Source organism: Rhinoderma darwinii (assembly GCF_050947455.1).
Source record: "Rhinoderma darwinii isolate aRhiDar2 chromosome 1 unlocalized genomic scaffold, aRhiDar2.hap1 SUPER_1_unloc_6, whole genome shotgun sequence".
In the NCBI taxonomy this organism is placed as follows: domain Eukaryota; kingdom Metazoa; phylum Chordata; class Amphibia; order Anura; family Rhinodermatidae; genus Rhinoderma; species Rhinoderma darwinii.
The window spans coordinates 292,402-310,105 of record NW_027461670.1 but is presented as its reverse complement, the minus strand read 5'-3'; the positions used below and the strand labels follow the sequence as shown (position 1 = coordinate 310,105).

Genomic DNA, 17,704 nt, shown 5'->3' with positions numbered 1-17,704 from the left:
AACCTCTATAGCCAGAAGACAACCCAGTAACCTCTATAGCCAGAACACAACCCAGTAACCTCTATAGCCAGAAGACAACCCAGTAACCACTATAGTCAGAAGACAACCCAGTAACCTCTATAGTCAGAAGACAACCCAGTAACCTCTATAGTCAGAAGACAACCCAGTAACCTCTATAGTCAGAAGACAACCCATTAACCTCTATAGTCAGAAGACAACCCAGGAACCTCTATAGTCAGCAGACAACCCAGTAACCTCTATAGTCAGAAGACAACCCAGTAACCTCTATAGTCCGAAGACAACCCAGCAACCTCTATATTCAGAAGACAACCCAGCAACCTCTATAGTCAGAAGACAACCCAGTAATCTCTATAGTCAGAAGACAATCCAGTAACCTCTATAGCCAGAAGACAACCCAGTAACCTCTATAGTCAGAAGACAACCCAGTAACCTCTATAGCCAGAAGACAACCCAGTAACCTCTATATTCAGAAGACAACCCAGTAACCTCTATAGTCAGCAGACAACCCAGTAACCTCTATAGTCAGAAGACAACCCAGTAACCTCTATATTCAGAAGACAACAAAGGAACCTCTATAGCCAGAAGACAACCCAGTAACCTCTATAGTCAGAAAACAACCCAGTAACCTCTATAGTCAGAAGACAACCCAGTAACCTCTATAGTCAGAAAACAACCCAGTAACCTCTATAGTCAGAAGACAACCCAGTAACCTCTATAGCCAGAAGACAACCCAGTAACCTCTATAGCCAGAAGACAACCCAGTAACCTCTATAGTCAGAAGACAACCCAGGAACCTCTATAGTCAGAAGACAACCCAGTAACCTCTATAGTCAGAAGACAACCCAGGAACCTCTATAGTCAGCAGACAACCCAGTAACCTCTATAGTCAGAAGACAACCCAGTAACCTCTATAGTCAGAAGACAACCCATTAACCTCTATAGTCAGCAGACAACCCAGTAACCTCTATAGTCAGAAGACAACCCACTAACATCTATAGTCCGAAGACAACCCAGTAACCTCTATAGTCAGAAGACAACCCAGTAACCTCTATAGTCAGAAGACAACCCAGTAACATCTATAGTCAGAAGACAACCCAGTATTCTCTATAGTCAGAAGACAATCCAGTAACCTCTTTAGTCAGAAGACAACCGAGTAACCTCTATAGTCAGAAGACAACCCAGTAACCTCTATAGTCAGAACTTGAAGACAACCCAGGAACCTCTATAGTCAGAAGACAACCCAGTAATCTCTATAGTCAGAAGACAACCCAGGAACCTCTATAGTCCGAAGACAACCCAGTAACCTCTATAGTCAGAAGACAACCCAGTAACCTCAATAGCCAGAAGACAACCCAGTAACCTCTATAGTCAGAAGACAACCCAGTAACCTCTATAGCCAGAAGACAACCCAGTAACCTCTATAGTCAGAAGACAACCCAGTAACCTCTATAGCCAGAAGACAACCCAGTAACCTCTATATTCAGAAGACAACCCAGTAACCTCTATAGTCAGCAGACAACCCAGTAACCTCTATAGTCAGAAGACAACCCAGTAACCTCTATATTCAGAAGACAACAAAGGAACCTCTATAGCCAGAAGACAACCCAGTAACCTCTATAGTCAGAAAACAACCCAGTAACCTCTATAGCCAGAAGACAACCCAGTAACCTCTATAGCCAGAACACAACCCAGTAACCTCTATAGCCAGAAGACAACCCAGTAACCACTATAGTCAGAAGACAACCCAGTAACCTCTATATTCAGAAGACAACCCAGTAATCTCTATAGTCAGAAGACAATCCAGTAACCTCTATAGCCAGAAGACAACCCAGTAACCTCTATAGTCAGAAGACAACCCAGTAACCTCTATAGCCAGAAGACAACCCAGTAACCTCTATATTCAGAAGACAACCCAGTAACCTCTATAGTCAGCAGACAACCCAGTAACCTCTATAGTCAGAAGACAACCCAGTAACCTCTATATTCAGAAGACAACAAAGGAACCTCTATAGCCAGAAGACAACCCAGTAACCTCTATAGTCAGAAAACAACCCAGTAACCTCTATAGTCAGAAGACAACCCAGTAACCTCTATAGTCAGAAAACAACCCAGTAACCTCTATAGTCAGAAGACAACCCAGTAACCTCTATAGCCAGAAGACAACCCAGTAACCTCTATAGCCAGAAGACAACCCAGTAACCTCTATAGTCAGAAGACAACCCAGGAACCTCTATAGTCAGAAGACAACCCAGTAACCTCTATAGTCAGAAGACAACCCAGGAACCTCTATAGTCAGCAGACAACCCAGTAACCTCTATAGTCAGAAGACAACCCAGTAACCTCTATAGTCAGAAGACAACCCATTAACCTCTATAGTCAGCAGACAACCCAGTAACCTCTATAGTCAGAAGACAACCCACTAACATCTATAGTCCGAAGACAACCCAGTAACCTCTATAGTCAGAAGACAACCCAGTAACCTCTATAGTCAGAAGACAACCCAGTAACATCTATAGTCAGAAGACAACCCAGTATTCTCTATAGTCAGAAGACAATCCAGTAACCTCTTTAGTCAGAAGACAACCGAGTAACCTCTATAGTCAGAAGACAACCCAGTAACCTCTATAGTCAGAACTTGAAGACAACCCAGGAACCTCTATAGTCAGAAGACAACCCAGTAATCTCTATAGTCAGAAGACAACCCAGGAACCTCTATAGTCCGAAGACAACCCAGTAACCTCTATAGTCAGAAGACAACCCAGTAACCTCAATAGCCAGAAGACAACCCAGTAACCTCTATAGTCAGAAGACAACCCACTAACATCTATAGTCCGAAGACAACCCAGTAACCTCTATAGTCAGAAGACAACCCAGTAATCTCTGTAGTCAGAAGACAACCCAGTAACCTCTATAGTCAGAAGACAACCCAGTAACCTCTATAGTCAGAAGACAACCCAGTAATCTCTGTAGTCAGAAGACAACCCAGTAACCTCTTTATTCAGAAGACAACCCAGTAACCTCTATAGTCAGAAGACAACTCAGTAATCTCTATAGTCAGAAGACAACCCAGTAACATCTATAGTCAGAAGACAACCCAGTAATATCTATAGTCAGAAGACAACCCAGCAACCTCTATTGTCAGCAGACAACCCAGTAACATCTATAGTCAGAAGACAACCCAGTAATATCTATAGTCAGAAGACAACCCAGTAACATCTATAGTCAGAAGACAACCCAGTAACATCTATAGTCAGAAGACAACCCAGTAACATCTATAGTCCGAAGACAACCCAGCAACCTCTATATTCAGAAGACAACCCAGCAACCTCTATAGTCAGAAGACAACCCAGTAATATCTATAGTCAGAAGACAACCCAGTAACATCTATAGTCAGAAGACAACCCAGTAATATCTATAGTCAGAAGACAATCCAGTAACATCTATAGTCTGAAGACAACCCAGTAACATCTATAGTCAGAAGACAACCCAGTAACATCTATAGTCAGAAGACATCCCAGTAACCTCTATAGTCAGAAGACATCCCAGTAACATCTATAGTCCGAAGACAACCCAGTAACCTCTATAGTCAGAAGACAACCCAGTAACCTCTATAGTCAGAAGACAACCCAGTAACCTCTATAGTCAGAAGACAACCCAGTAACATCTATAGTCAGAAGACAACCCAGTAACATCTATAGTCAGAAGACAACCCAGGAACCTCTATAGTCAGAAGACAACCCAGTAAACTCTATAGTCAGAAGACAACCCAGGAGCCTCTATAGTCAGAAGACAACCCAGTAACCTCTATAGCCAGAAGACAACCCAGTAACCTCTATAGTCAGCAGACAACCCAGTAACCTCTATAGCCAGAAGACAACCCAGTAACCTCTATAGCCAGAAGACAACCCAGTAACCTCTATAGTCAGAAGACAACCCAGTAACCTCTATATTCAGAAGACAACCCAGTAATCTCTATAGTCAGAAAACAACCCAGTAACCTCTATAGCCAGAAGACAACCCAGTAACCTCTATAGCCAGAAGACAACCCAGTAACCTCTATAGCCAGAAGACAACCCAGTAACCTCTACAGTCAGAAGACAACCCAGTAACCTCTATAGCCAGAAGACAACCCAGTAACCTCTATATTCAGAAGACAACCCAGTAACCTCTATAGTCAGCAGACAACCCAGTAACCTCTATAGTCAGAAGACAACCCAGTAACCTCTATAGTCAGAAAACAACCCAGTAACCTCTATAGTCAGAAAACAACCCAGTAACCTCTATAGTCAGAAGACAACCCAGTAACCTCTATAGTCAGAAAACAACCCAGTAACCTCTATAGTCAGAAGACAACCCAGTAACCTCTATAGTCAGAAAACAACCCAGTAACCTCTATAGTCAGAAAACAACCCAGTAACCTCTATAGTCAGAAGACAACCCAGTAACCTCTATAGCCAGAAGACAACCCAGTAACCTCTATAGTCAGAAGACAACCCAGTAACCTCTATAGCCAGAAGACAACCCAGTAACCTCTATAGTCAGAAGACAACCCAGTAACCTCTATATTCAGAAGACAACCAAGGAACCTCTATAGCCAGAAGACAACCCAGTAACCTCTATAGTCAGAAGACAACCCAGTAACCTCTATAGTCAGAAGACAACCCAGTAACCTCTATAGTCAGAAGACAACTCAGTAACATCTATAGGCAGAAGACAACCCAGTAACCTCTATAGTCAGAAGACAACCCAGTAACCTCTATAGCCAGAAGACAACCCAGTAACCTCTATAGCCAGAAGACAACCCAGTAACCTCTATAGCCAGAAGACAACCCAGTAACCTCTATAGTCAGAAGACAACCCAGGAACCTCTATAGTCAGAAGACAACCCAGTAACCTCTATAGTCAGAAGACAACCCAGGAACCTCTATAGTCAGCAGACAACCCAGTAACCTCTATAGTCAGAAGACAACCCAGTAACCTCTATAGTCAGAAGACAACCCAGTAACATCTATAGTCAGAAGACAACCCAGTAACATCTATAGTCAGAAGACAACCCAGTAACATCTATAGTCCGAAGACAACCCAGCAACCTCTATATTCAGAAGACAACCCAGCAACCTCTATAGTCAGAAGACAACCCAGTAATATCTATAGTCAGAAGACAATCCAGTAACATCTATAGTCAGAAGACAACCCAGTAACATCTATAGTCAGAAGACAACCCAGTAATATCTGTAGTCAGAAGACAATCCAGTAACATCTATAGTCAGAAGACAACCCAGTAACATCTATAGTCCGAAGACAACCCAGCAACCTCTATATTCAGAAGACAACCCAGCAACCTCTATAGTCAGAAGACAACCCAGTAACATCTATAGTCAGAAGACAACCCAGTAATATCTATAGTCAGAAGACAACCCAGTAAACTCTATAGTCAGAAGACATCCCAGTAACATCTATAGTCCGAAGACAACCCAGTAACCTCTATAGTCAGAAGACAACCCAGTAACCTCTATAGTCAGAAGACAACCCAGTAACCTCTATAGTCAGAAGACAACCCAGTAACCTCTATATTCAAAAGACAACCCAGTAATATCTATAGTCAGAAAACAACCCAGTAACCACTATAGTCAGAAGACAACCCAGGAACCTCTATAGTCAGAATACAACCCAGGAACCTCTATAGTCAGAAGACAACCCAGGAACCTCTATAGTCAGAAGACAACCCAGTAACCTCTATAGTCAGAAGACAACCAGGTAACCTCTATAGTCAGAAGACAACCCAGGAGCCCCTATAGTCAGAAGACAACCCAGTAAACTCTATAGCCAGAAGACAACCCAGTAACCTCTATAGTCAGCATACAACCCAGTAACCTCTATAGCCAGAAGACAACCCAGTAACCTCTATAGCCAGAAGACAACCCAGTAACCTCTATAGTCAGAAGACAACCCAGTAACCTCTATATTCAGAAGACAACCCAGTAATCTCTATAGTCAGAAGACAACCCAGTAACCTCTATAGCCAGAAGACAACCCAGTAACCTCTATAGCCAGAAGACAACCCAGTAACCTCTATAGCCAGAAGACAACCCAGTAACCTCTATAGTCAGAAGACAACCCAGTAACCTCTATAGCCAGAAGACAACCCAGTAACCTCTATAGTCAGCAGACAACCCAGTAACCTCTATAGCCAGAAGACAACCCAGGAACCTCTATAGTCAGAAGACAACCCAGTAACCTCTATAGTCAATAGACAACCCAGGAACCTCTATAGTCAGCAGACAACCCAGTAACCTCTATAGTCAGAAGACAACCCAGTAACCTCTATAGTCAGAAGACAACCCATTAACCTCTATAGTCAGCAGACAACCCAGTAACCTCTATAGTCAGAAGACAACCCACTAACATCTATAGTCCGAAGACAACCCAGTAACCTCTATAGTCAGAAGACAACCCAGTAACCTCTATAGTAAGAAGACAACCCAGTAACATCTATAGTCAGAAGACAACCCAGTATTCTCTATAGTAAGAAGACAATCCAGTAACCTCTATAGTCAGAAGACAACCGAGTAACCTCTATAGTCAGAAGACAACCCAGTAACCTCTATAGTCAGAACTTGAAGACAACCCAGGAACCTCTATAGTCAGAAGACAACCCAGGAACCTCTATAGTCCGAAGACAACCCAGTAACCTCTATAGTCAGAAGACAACCCAGGAACCTCTATAGTCAGAATACAACCCAGTAACCTCTATAGTCAGAAGACAACCCAGTAACCTCTATAGTCAGAAGACAACCCAGTAATCTCGATAGTCAGAAGACAATCCAGTAACATCTATAGTCAGAAGACAACCCAGCAACCTCTATTGTCAGCAGACAACCCAGTAACATCTATAGTCAGAAGACAACCCAGTAACATCTATAGTCAGAAGACAACCCAGTAATATCTATAGTCAGAAGACAACCCAGTAACATCTATAGTCAGAAGACATCCCAGTAACCTCTATAGTCAGAAGACATCCCAGTAACATCTATAGTCCGAAGACAACCCAGTAACCTCTATAGTCAGAAGACAACCCAGTAACCTCTATAGTCAGAAGACAACCCAGTAACCTCTATAGTCAGAAGACAACCCAGTAACATCTATAGTCAGAAGACAACCCAGTAACATCTATCGTCAGAAGACAACCCAGGAACCTCTATAGTCAGAAGACAACCCAGTAACCTCTATAGTCAGAAGACAACCCAGGAGCCTCTATAGTCAGAAGACAACCCAGTAACCTCTATAGCCAGAAGACAACCCAGTAACCTCTATAGTCATCAGACAACCCAGTAACCTCTATAGCCAGAAGACAACCCAGTAACCTCTATAGCCAGAAGACAACCCAGTAACCTCTATAGTCAGAAGACAACCCAGTAACCTCTATATTCAGAAGACAACCCAGTAATCTCTATAGTCAGAAGACAACCCAGTAACCTCTATAGCCAGAAGACAACCCAGTAACCTCTATAGCCAGAAGACAACCCAGTAACCTCTATAGTCAGAAGACAACCCAGTAACCTCTATAGCCAGAAGACAACCCAGTAACCTCTATATTCAGAAGACAACCCAGTAACCTCTATAGTCAGCAGACAACCCAGTAACCTCTATAGTCAGCAGACAACCCAGTAACCTCTATAGTCAGAAGACAACCCAGTAACCTCTATATTCAGAAGACAACCAAGGAACCTCTATAGCCAGAAGACAACCCAGTAACCTCTATAGTCAGAAAACAACCCAGTAACCTCTATAGTCAGAAGACAACCCAGTAACCTCTATAGTCAGAAGACAACTCAGTAACATCTATAGGCAGAAAACAACCCAGTAACCTCTATAGTCAGAAGACAACCCAGTAACCTCTATAGCCAGAAGACAACCCAGTAACCTCTATAGCCAGAAGACAACCCATTAACCTCTATAGTCAGAAGACAACCTAGGAACCTCTATAGTCAGAAGACAACCCAGGAACCTCTATAGTCAGAAGACAACCCAGTAACCTCTATAGTCAGAAGACAACCCAGTAACATATATAGTCAGAAGACAACCCAGTAACATCTATAGTCAGAAGACAACCCAGTAACATCTATAGTCCGAAGACAACACAGCAACCTCTATATTCAGAAGACAACCCATCAACCTCTATAGTCAGAAGACAACCCAGTAATATCTATAGTCAGAAGACAATCCAGTAACATCTATAGTCAGAAGACAACCCAGTAACATCTATAGTCAGAAGACAACCCAGTAATATCTATAGTCAGAAGACAATCCAGTAACATCTATAGTCAGAAGACAACCCAGTAACATCTATAGTCCGAAGACAACCCAGCAACCTCTATATTCAGAAGACAACCCAGCAACCTCTATAGTCAGAAGACAACCCAGTAACATCTATAGTCAGAAGACAACCCAGTAATATCTATAGTCAGAAGACAACCCAGTAACATCTATAGTCAGAAGACATCCCAGTAATCTCTATAGTCAGAAGACATCCCAGTAACATCTATAGTCCGAAGACAACCCAGTAACCTCTATAGTCAGAAGACAACCCAGTAACCTCTATAGTCAGAAGACAACCCAGTAACCTCTATAGTCAGAAGACAACCCAGTAACATCTATAGTCAGAAGACAACCCAGTAACATCTATAGTCAGAAGACAACCCAGGAACCTCTATAGTCAGAAGACAACCCAGTAACCTCTATAGTCAGAAAACAACCCAGGAGCCTCTATAGTCAGAAGACAACCCAGTAACCTCTATAGCCAGAAGACAACCCAGTAACCTCTATAGTCAGCAGACAACCCAGTAACCTCTATAGCCAGAAGACAACCCAGTAACCTCTATAGCCAGAAGACAACCCAGTAACCTCTATAGTCAGAAGACAACCCAGTAACCTCTATATTCAGAAGACAACCCAGTAATCTCTATAGTCAGAAGACAACCCAGTAACCTCTATAGCCAGAAGACAACCCAGTAACCTCTATAGCCAGAAGACAACCCAGTAACCTCTATAGTCAGAAGACAACCCAGTAACCTCTATAGCCAGAAGACAACCCAGTAACCTCTATATTCAGAAGACAACCCAGTAACCTCTATAGTCAGCAGACAACCCAGTAACCTCTATAGTCAGAAGACAACCCAGTAACCTCTATATTCAGAAGACAACCAAGGAACCTCTATAGCCAGAAGACAACCCAGTAACCTCTATAGTCAGAAAACAACCCAGTAACCTCTATAGTCAGAAGACAACCCAGTAACCTCTATAGTCAGAAGACAACTCAGTAACATCTATAGGCAGAAGACAACCCAGTAACCTCTATAGTCAGAAGACAACCCAGTAACCTCTATAGCCAGAAGACAACCCAGTATCCTCTATAGCCAGAAGACAACCCAGTAACCTCTATAGTCAGAAGACAACCCAGGAACCTCTATAGTCAGAAGACAACCCAGTAACCTCTATAGTCAGAAGACAACCCAGGAACCTCTATAGTCAGCAGACAACCCAGTAACCTCTATAGTCAGAAGACAACCCAGTAACCTCTATAGTCAGAAGACAACCCATTAACCTCTATAGTCAGCAGACAACCCAGTAACCTCTATAGTCAGAAGACAACCCACTAACATCTATAGTCCGAAGACAACCCAGTAACCTCTATAGTCAGAAGACAACCCAGTAACCTCTATAGTCAGAAGACAACCCAGTATTCTCTATAGTCAGAAGACAATCCAGTAACCTCTATAGTCAGAAGACAACCGAGTAACCTCTATAGTCAGAAGACAACCCAGTAACCTCTATAGTCAGAACTTGAAGACAACCCAGGAACCTCTATAGTCAGAAGACAACCCAGGAACCTCTATAGTCCGAAGACAACCCAGTAACCTCTATAGTCAGAAGACAACCCAGGAACCTCTATAGTCAGAATACAACCCAGTAACCTCTATAGTCAGAAGACAACCCAGTAACCTCTATAGTCAGAAGACAACCCAGTAACCTCTATAGCCAGAAAAGAACCCAGTAACATCTATAGTCAGAAGACAACCCAGTAATCTCGATAGTCAGAAGACAATCCAGTAACCTCTATAGTCAGAAGACAACCCAGGAACCTCTATAGTCCGAAGACAACCCAGTAACCTCTATAGTCAGAAGACAACCCAGTAACCTCAATAGCCAGAAGACAACCCAGTAACCTCTATAGTCAGAAGACAACCCAGTAACCTCTATAGTCATAAGACAACCCAGTAACCTCTATATTCAGAAGACAACCCAGTAACCTCTATAGTCAGAAGACAACTCAGTAATCTCTATAGTCAGAAGACAACCCAGTAACCTCTATAGTCAGAAGACAACCCAGTAACCTCTATAGTCAGAAGACAACCCAGTAACCTCTATAGTAAGAAGACAACCCAGTAACCTCTGTAGCCAGAAGACAACCCACTAACATCTATAGCCAGAAGACATCCCAGTAACCTCTATAGTCAGAAGACCACCCAGTAACATCTATAGTCAGAAGACAACCCAGGAACCTCTATAGTCCGAAGACAACCCAGTAACCTCTATAGTCAGAAGACAACCCAGTAACCTCTATAGTCAGAAGACAACTCAGTAATCTCTATAGTCAGAAGACAACCCAGTAACCTCTATAGTCAGAAGACAACCCAGTAACCTCTATAGTCAGAAGACAACCCAGTAACCTCTATAGTCAGAAGACAACCCATTAACCTCTATAGTAAGAAGACAACCCAGTAACCTCTATAGTCAGAAGACAACCCAGTAACCTCTATAGTCAGAAGACAACCCATTAACCTCTATAGTAAGAAGACAACCCAGTAACCTCTGTAGCCAGAAGACAACCCAGTAACCTCTATAGTCAGAATACAACCCAGGAACCTCTATAGCCAGAAGACAACCCAGTAACCTCTATAGTCAGAAGACAACCCAGGAACCTCTATAGTCCGAAGACAACCCAGTAACCTCTATAGTCAGAAGACAACCCAGGAACCTCTATAGTCAGAATACAACCCAGTAACCTCTATAGTCAGAAGACAACCCAGTAACCTCTATAGTCAGAAGACAACCCAGTAACCTCTATAGCCAGAAAAGAACCCAGTAACATCTATAGTCAGAAGACAACCCAGTAATCTCGATAGTCAGAAGACAATCCAGTAACCTCTATAGTCAGAAGACAACCCAGGAACCTCTATAGTCCGAAGACAACCCAGTAACCTCTATAGTCAGAAGACAACCCAGTAACCTCAATAGCCAGAAGACAACCCAGTAACCTCTATAGTCAGAAGACAACCCAGTAACCTCTATAGTCATAAGACAACCCAGTAACCTCTATATTCAGAAGACAACCCAGTAACCTCTATAGTCAGAAGACAACTCAGTAATCTCTATAGTCAGAAGACAACCCAGTAACCTCTATAGTCAGAAGACAACCCAGTAACCTCTATAGTCAGAAGACAACCCAGTAACCTCTATAGTAAGAAGACAACCCAGTAACCTCTGTAGCCAGAAGACAACCCACTAACATCTATAGCCAGAAGACATCCCAGTAACCTCTATAGTCAGAAGACCACCCAGTAACATCTATAGTCAGAAGACAACCCAGTAACCTCTATAGTCAGAAGACAACCCAGTAACCTCTATAGCCAGAAGACAACCCAGTATCCTCTATAGCCAGAAGACAACCCAGTAACCTCTATAGTCAGAAGACAACCCAGGAACCTCTATAGTCAGAAGACAACCCAGTAACCTCTATAGTCAGAAGACAACCCAGGAACCTCTATAGTCAGCAGACAACCCAGTAACCTCTATAGTCAGAAGACAACCCAGTAACCTCTATAGTCAGAAGACAACCCATTAACCTCTATAGTCAGCAGACAACCCAGTAACCTCTATAGTCAGAAGACAACCCACTAACATCTATAGTCCGAAGACAACCCAGTAACCTCTATAGTCAGAAGACAACCCAGTAACCTCTATAGTCAGAAGACAACCCAGTATTCTCTATAGTCAGAAGACAATCCAGTAACCTCTATAGTCAGAAGACAACCGAGTAACCTCTATAGTCAGAAGACAACCCAGTAACCTCTATAGTCAGAACTTGAAGACAACCCAGGAACCTCTATAGTCAGAAGACAACCCAGGAACCTCTATAGTCCGAAGACAACCCAGTAACCTCTATAGTCAGAAGACAACCCAGGAACCTCTATAGTCAGAATACAACCCAGTAACCTCTATAGTCAGAAGACAACCCAGTAACCTCTATAGTCAGAAGACAACCCAGTAACCTCTATAGCCAGAAAAGAACCCAGTAACATCTATAGTCAGAAGACAACCCAGTAATCTCGATAGTCAGAAGACAATCCAGTAACCTCTATAGTCAGAAGACAACCCAGGAACCTCTATAGTCCGAAGACAACCCAGTAACCTCTATAGTCAGAAGACAACCCAGTAACCTCAATAGCCAGAAGACAACCCAGTAACCTCTATAGTCAGAAGACAACCCAGTAACCTCTATAGTCATAAGACAACCCAGTAACCTCTATATTCAGAAGACAACCCAGTAACCTCTATAGTCAGAAGACAACTCAGTAATCTCTATAGTCAGAAGACAACCCAGTAACCTCTATAGTCAGAAGACAACCCAGTAACCTCTATAGTCAGAAGACAACCCAGTAACCTCTATAGTAAGAAGACAACCCAGTAACCTCTGTAGCCAGAAGACAACCCACTAACATCTATAGCCAGAAGACATCCCAGTAACCTCTATAGTCAGAAGACCACCCAGTAACATCTATAGTCAGAAGACAACCCAGGAACCTCTATAGTCCGAAGACAACCCAGTAACCTCTATAGTCAGAAGACAACCCAGTAACCTCTATAGTCAGAAGACAACTCAGTAATCTCTATAGTCAGAAGACAACCCAGTAACCTCTATAGTCAGAAGACAACCCAGTAACCTCTATAGTCAGAAGACAACCCAGTAACCTCTATAGTCAGAAGACAACCCATTAACCTCTATAGTAAGAAGACAACCCAGTAACCTCTATAGTCAGAAGACAACCCAGTAACCTCTATAGTCAGAAGACAACCCATTAACCTCTATAGTAAGAAGACAACCCAGTAACCTCTGTAGCCAGAAGACAACCCAGTAACCTCTATAGTCAGAATACAACCCAGGAACCTCTATAGCCAGAAGACAACCCAGTAACCTCTATAGTCAGAAGACAACCCAGGAACCTCTATAGTCCGAAGACAACCCAGTAACCTCTATAGTCAGAAGACAACCCAGGAACCTCTATAGTCAGAATACAACCCAGTAACCTCTATAGTCAGAAGACAACCCAGTAACCTCTATAGTCAGAAGACAACCCAGTAACCTCTATAGCCAGAAAAGAACCCAGTAACATCTATAGTCAGAAGACAACCCAGTAATCTCGATAGTCAGAAGACAATCCAGTAACCTCTATAGTCAGAAGACAACCCAGGAACCTCTATAGTCCGAAGACAACCCAGTAACCTCTATAGTCAGAAGACAACCCAGTAACCTCAATAGCCAGAAGACAACCCAGTAACCTCTATAGTCAGAAGACAACCCAGTAACCTCTATAGTCATAAGACAACCCAGTAACCTCTATATTCAGAAGACAACCCAGTAACCTCTATAGTCAGAAGACAACTCAGTAATCTCTATAGTCAGAAGACAACCCAGTAACCTCTATAGTCAGAAGACAACCCAGTAACCTCTATAGTCAGAAGACAACCCAGTAACCTCTATAGTAAGAAGACAACCCAGTAACCTCTGTAGCCAGAAGACAACCCACTAACATCTATAGCCAGAAGACATCCCAGTAACCTCTATAGTCAGAAGACCACCCAGTAACATCTATAGTCAGAAGACAACCCAGGAACCTCTATAGTCCGAAGACAACCCAGTAACCTCTATAGTCAGAAGACAACCCAGTAACCTCTATAGTCAGAAGACAACTCAGTAATCTCTATAGTCAGAAGACAACCCAGTAACCTCTATAGTCAGAAGACAACCCAGTAACCTCTATAGTCAGAAGACAACCCAGTAACCTCTATAGTCAGAAGACAACCCATTAACCTCTATAGTAAGAAGACAACCCAGTAACCTCTATAGTCAGAAGACAACCCAGTAACCTCTATAGTCAGAAGACAACCCATTAACCTCTATAGTAAGAAGACAACCCAGTAACCTCTGTAGCCAGAAGACAACCCACTAACATCTATAGTCAGAAGACAACCCAGTAACCTCTATAGTCAGAAGACAACCCAGTAACCTCTATAGTCAGAAGACAACCTCATAACCTCAGCTCATATAATGGTTGGTACACATGTTCCTCTTACCTTCAGCAGACTGATCCCCTCTTCACTATTGGGAGGCACAAAATGTTCATCATCATCAAAATGGATGTCTCCGAGCTGCCAGGCATGAGCAAACTCCCTGCCTATTCCATCAAAGAGCTGAGAGCAGCCCAAGTGCCGACCTGTAAAATAAGAACAAAAGATTTACAGAAACCCATAAGAATGAAAGATTTTGGTCCCATGGGATCTCTTGTCTTTACAGGACAATAGTTAGTTCGAACTTACCTCTGTGGCTGTCATTGTTATGGGGGTACTTTGACTGTAACTGTTATGGAGGCACTGTGGCTGTCATTGTTATGGGGCTACTGTGGATGTTTGCGTTGTAGCTGTCACTGTGTTTGTTACTGTTATGGGGGCACGTTCACTGGATGTGGGTTTATGTGTGACTTTGTTTCGAGTACATCAGGCTGGCACATGCGTCTACGTGTGTATGATATGAATCATACTTGAAGGTATCAGAAATTTCAGGAAGAGTCAAATAAAGAGAACGAATCAATGGATGAGACTTAATTGTATGCACATCTAGTACTGTGTGTGTATATAATAAAAGACAAGCAGTGGAAGGTAACCACAGTGATTATGAACTAAAGACCCCTCCAATAGGACACCAGGGATGAAGCGATGTATAAATCCCTGATTTGCTATGTAAATTAGGTCACATGGTGCATCGTTTCGGATCATCACTTAGTGCACACCTGTAAATGATAGGCACGAGTGATGAGGAAGGTGACTTACAGGTCACACATTTCCTGCTGTGGGAAGATCAGTGTCAGAGGGGTCGAGTGCTAAATGTAGAGACCTCCACACTATAAACCACAAACTTCACACTGTGAATGGGTGGGGGTCATACACACACTATGGGGACAGGACGAGCTCGCTTGTTGCCCTAGGCTAAACCTTCATAATTCAGCCCCCTCCCTCAAACTTCAGTTTTATTAAGAAAGTCAGTATTACTGCATCCAATTCACCTGGTAATAAGGGCAGAGCTATAGGGCATTTGAGGTAGCAGTCACCAGGACCATGGTGCTTGAGGGAGGCCAAGTCAACGCTGCCACAGAGGGGCACCATTATAAATAGAATATGGTAGGTGGGGAGGGCTCAGTTAAAGATATCACATTGGTGCCCAGAAGATTACGCCTCTGCCTGAAAAGATCCATGTTAAACAACTAAAGATAAAACATTAAACCCTGAGAAGAGCATGAAAGGATGGGATGAGAGGCACCTGTATCCTGAGGAGCACCCCTAAAAATAGAAGAACTAACAACTACCCCTCATGCCTTGTGCTAACTCTGGGGGAGAATTCACAGATGACTGAAGCTTTCCTTTATGTAAAATAAAATCCCCCATTTCCCACTTGATAGACCCAATAGTCTAGGTCATACGCAGGACCCCAGACGTTCTCAGAGAGGTGAGGCCTGAGCAGTGGAGTGTGCTCTTCTATCTTTGCTAATCAATCATTTCTCAATAAAGAAAGGTAAAATACTGATACTCACGGGTACCAAAGCCTAGTTTGATGTCAATGAGGTGGGCAGGAGAAGTCAAATCCTCTTCAAAGTTGAGGGGGACCACTTCACTCCAGATACGGAAAGCACGCATGAGTATAGACCTCTGCTGGTCAATGGTCAACCACACGCTGTACCCTTCACCCAGCAGCCTCCATTTTATTGTGGGCTTGGAGAAGGCCCCTTTCTTAGTTCCTGCTTTTAGGAGGTCACTTCGTTTTTTCCTTACATGATTCCCAGGTTGTGGTTGGGCTCTCCTTCTTTTCTCCTTCAGTTCCCTCCTGATCCTCTCACTGGCAGACATGAGGGGATTAGCGGTAGTAACTTGTATATTATCCTGGATACTATCTTGCAATAAGTTGTCACTCTCAGCTGCCTTTAAATCCTCAGGTTTCTCTACATCTGGGATCTTACGGTCAGGAACGCCACAGCGTGGAGCATTCATGGCTTCCCGTGTGGCATCATCCAGATGTCCCGTCACTTTAAGCCTGTTTGCCTCCTGAAATCTTTTAAGAGCTCCTATAAATTTTTGATTTAGTATTGCATCTGGAGGCTGGGGGATATCTGGTTGAGTAGAAGGTGTAGTCTTTCCCTCATTTAGAAGGATGGAGATGTCTGCTGGGGCTTCAATCCCCCCTGATATTGTTGAAACTCCTCGGAATGGCAAAGAGTCCCAGCGAACAGGCTTAATCCAGCCATACTTCCACAGATAGTTCTTGAAAAGATAAAACGCACAAGAATAGAACACGTGAAATAGTAATGGCAATAATAAGACACAAATCCCTCACACCGAACTCTAAACCCCACTTCACCCCCTTTATCCTACACCCCATCGTCTAAAAACTACACCACACTTCATCACCTCCAACCAACCCACGCTCTCTCTCCTCCATCCAAGTCACACTCCATCACCTACAACAAGCCACACTCCACCACCTCCTACCAAGCCACGCTCTCTCTCCTCCATCCAAGTCACACTCCATCACCTACAACAAGCCACACTCCACCACCTCCTACCAAGCCACGCTCTCTCTCCTCCATCCAAGTCACACGCCATCAACTCCAAATAGGCCACCCTCCATCACCTAAAACTTACATCACACTCCATCACCTAGAACTAAGCCACGCTCTCTCTCCTCCATCCAAGCCACACTCCATCACCTCAAACCTACACCACACTCAATCACCTAAAACTTACAACAAACACGATCACCTCCAACCTACACCACTGTCCATCACCTCCAACCTACACCACACTCCTTCACCTCCAACCTACCCCCCATACTCCATCACCTCCAACCTACACCACTCTTCATCACCTGCAATCTACACCACTCTCCATCACCTCCAACCTACACTACTCTCCATCACCTTCAACCTACACCACAATCCTTCACCTCCAACCTACACCACACTCCTTCACCTCCAACCTACACCACACTCCTTCACCTCCAACCTAGACCACACTCCTTCACCTCCAACCTAGACCACACTCCTTCACCTCCAACCTACACCACACTCCTTCACCTCCAACCTACACCACACTCCTTCACCTCCAACCTACACCACACTCCTTCACCTCCAACCTATACAACTCTCCATCACCTCCAATCAACACCACACTCCATCACCGCCAACCTACACCACTCTCCATCACCTCCAACCTACACTACACTCCACGCATCCAACCTACACCACACTCCATCACCTCCAACCTACACCACTCTCCATCACCTCCAACCGACACC

General features: G+C 43.5%; 1 protein-coding gene across 1 annotated transcript in view; it reads right to left on the bottom strand.

Annotated features, from left to right (window-relative positions):
* The window catches only part of LOC142674680 (matrix metalloproteinase-21-like), a 49,730-nt gene that overhangs the window by 26,002 nt on the left and 6,024 nt on the right, over positions 1–17,704 (bottom strand). The window contains exons 2-3 of the mRNA XM_075847196.1: positions 15,948–16,671; positions 14,437–14,576 (exon numbers count right to left, since the gene is read on the bottom strand). Coding sequence (XP_075703311.1) covers positions 14,437–14,576; positions 15,948–16,671 — 864 coding nt within the window. The remainder of the gene's footprint in view (positions 1–14,436; positions 14,577–15,947; positions 16,672–17,704) is intronic.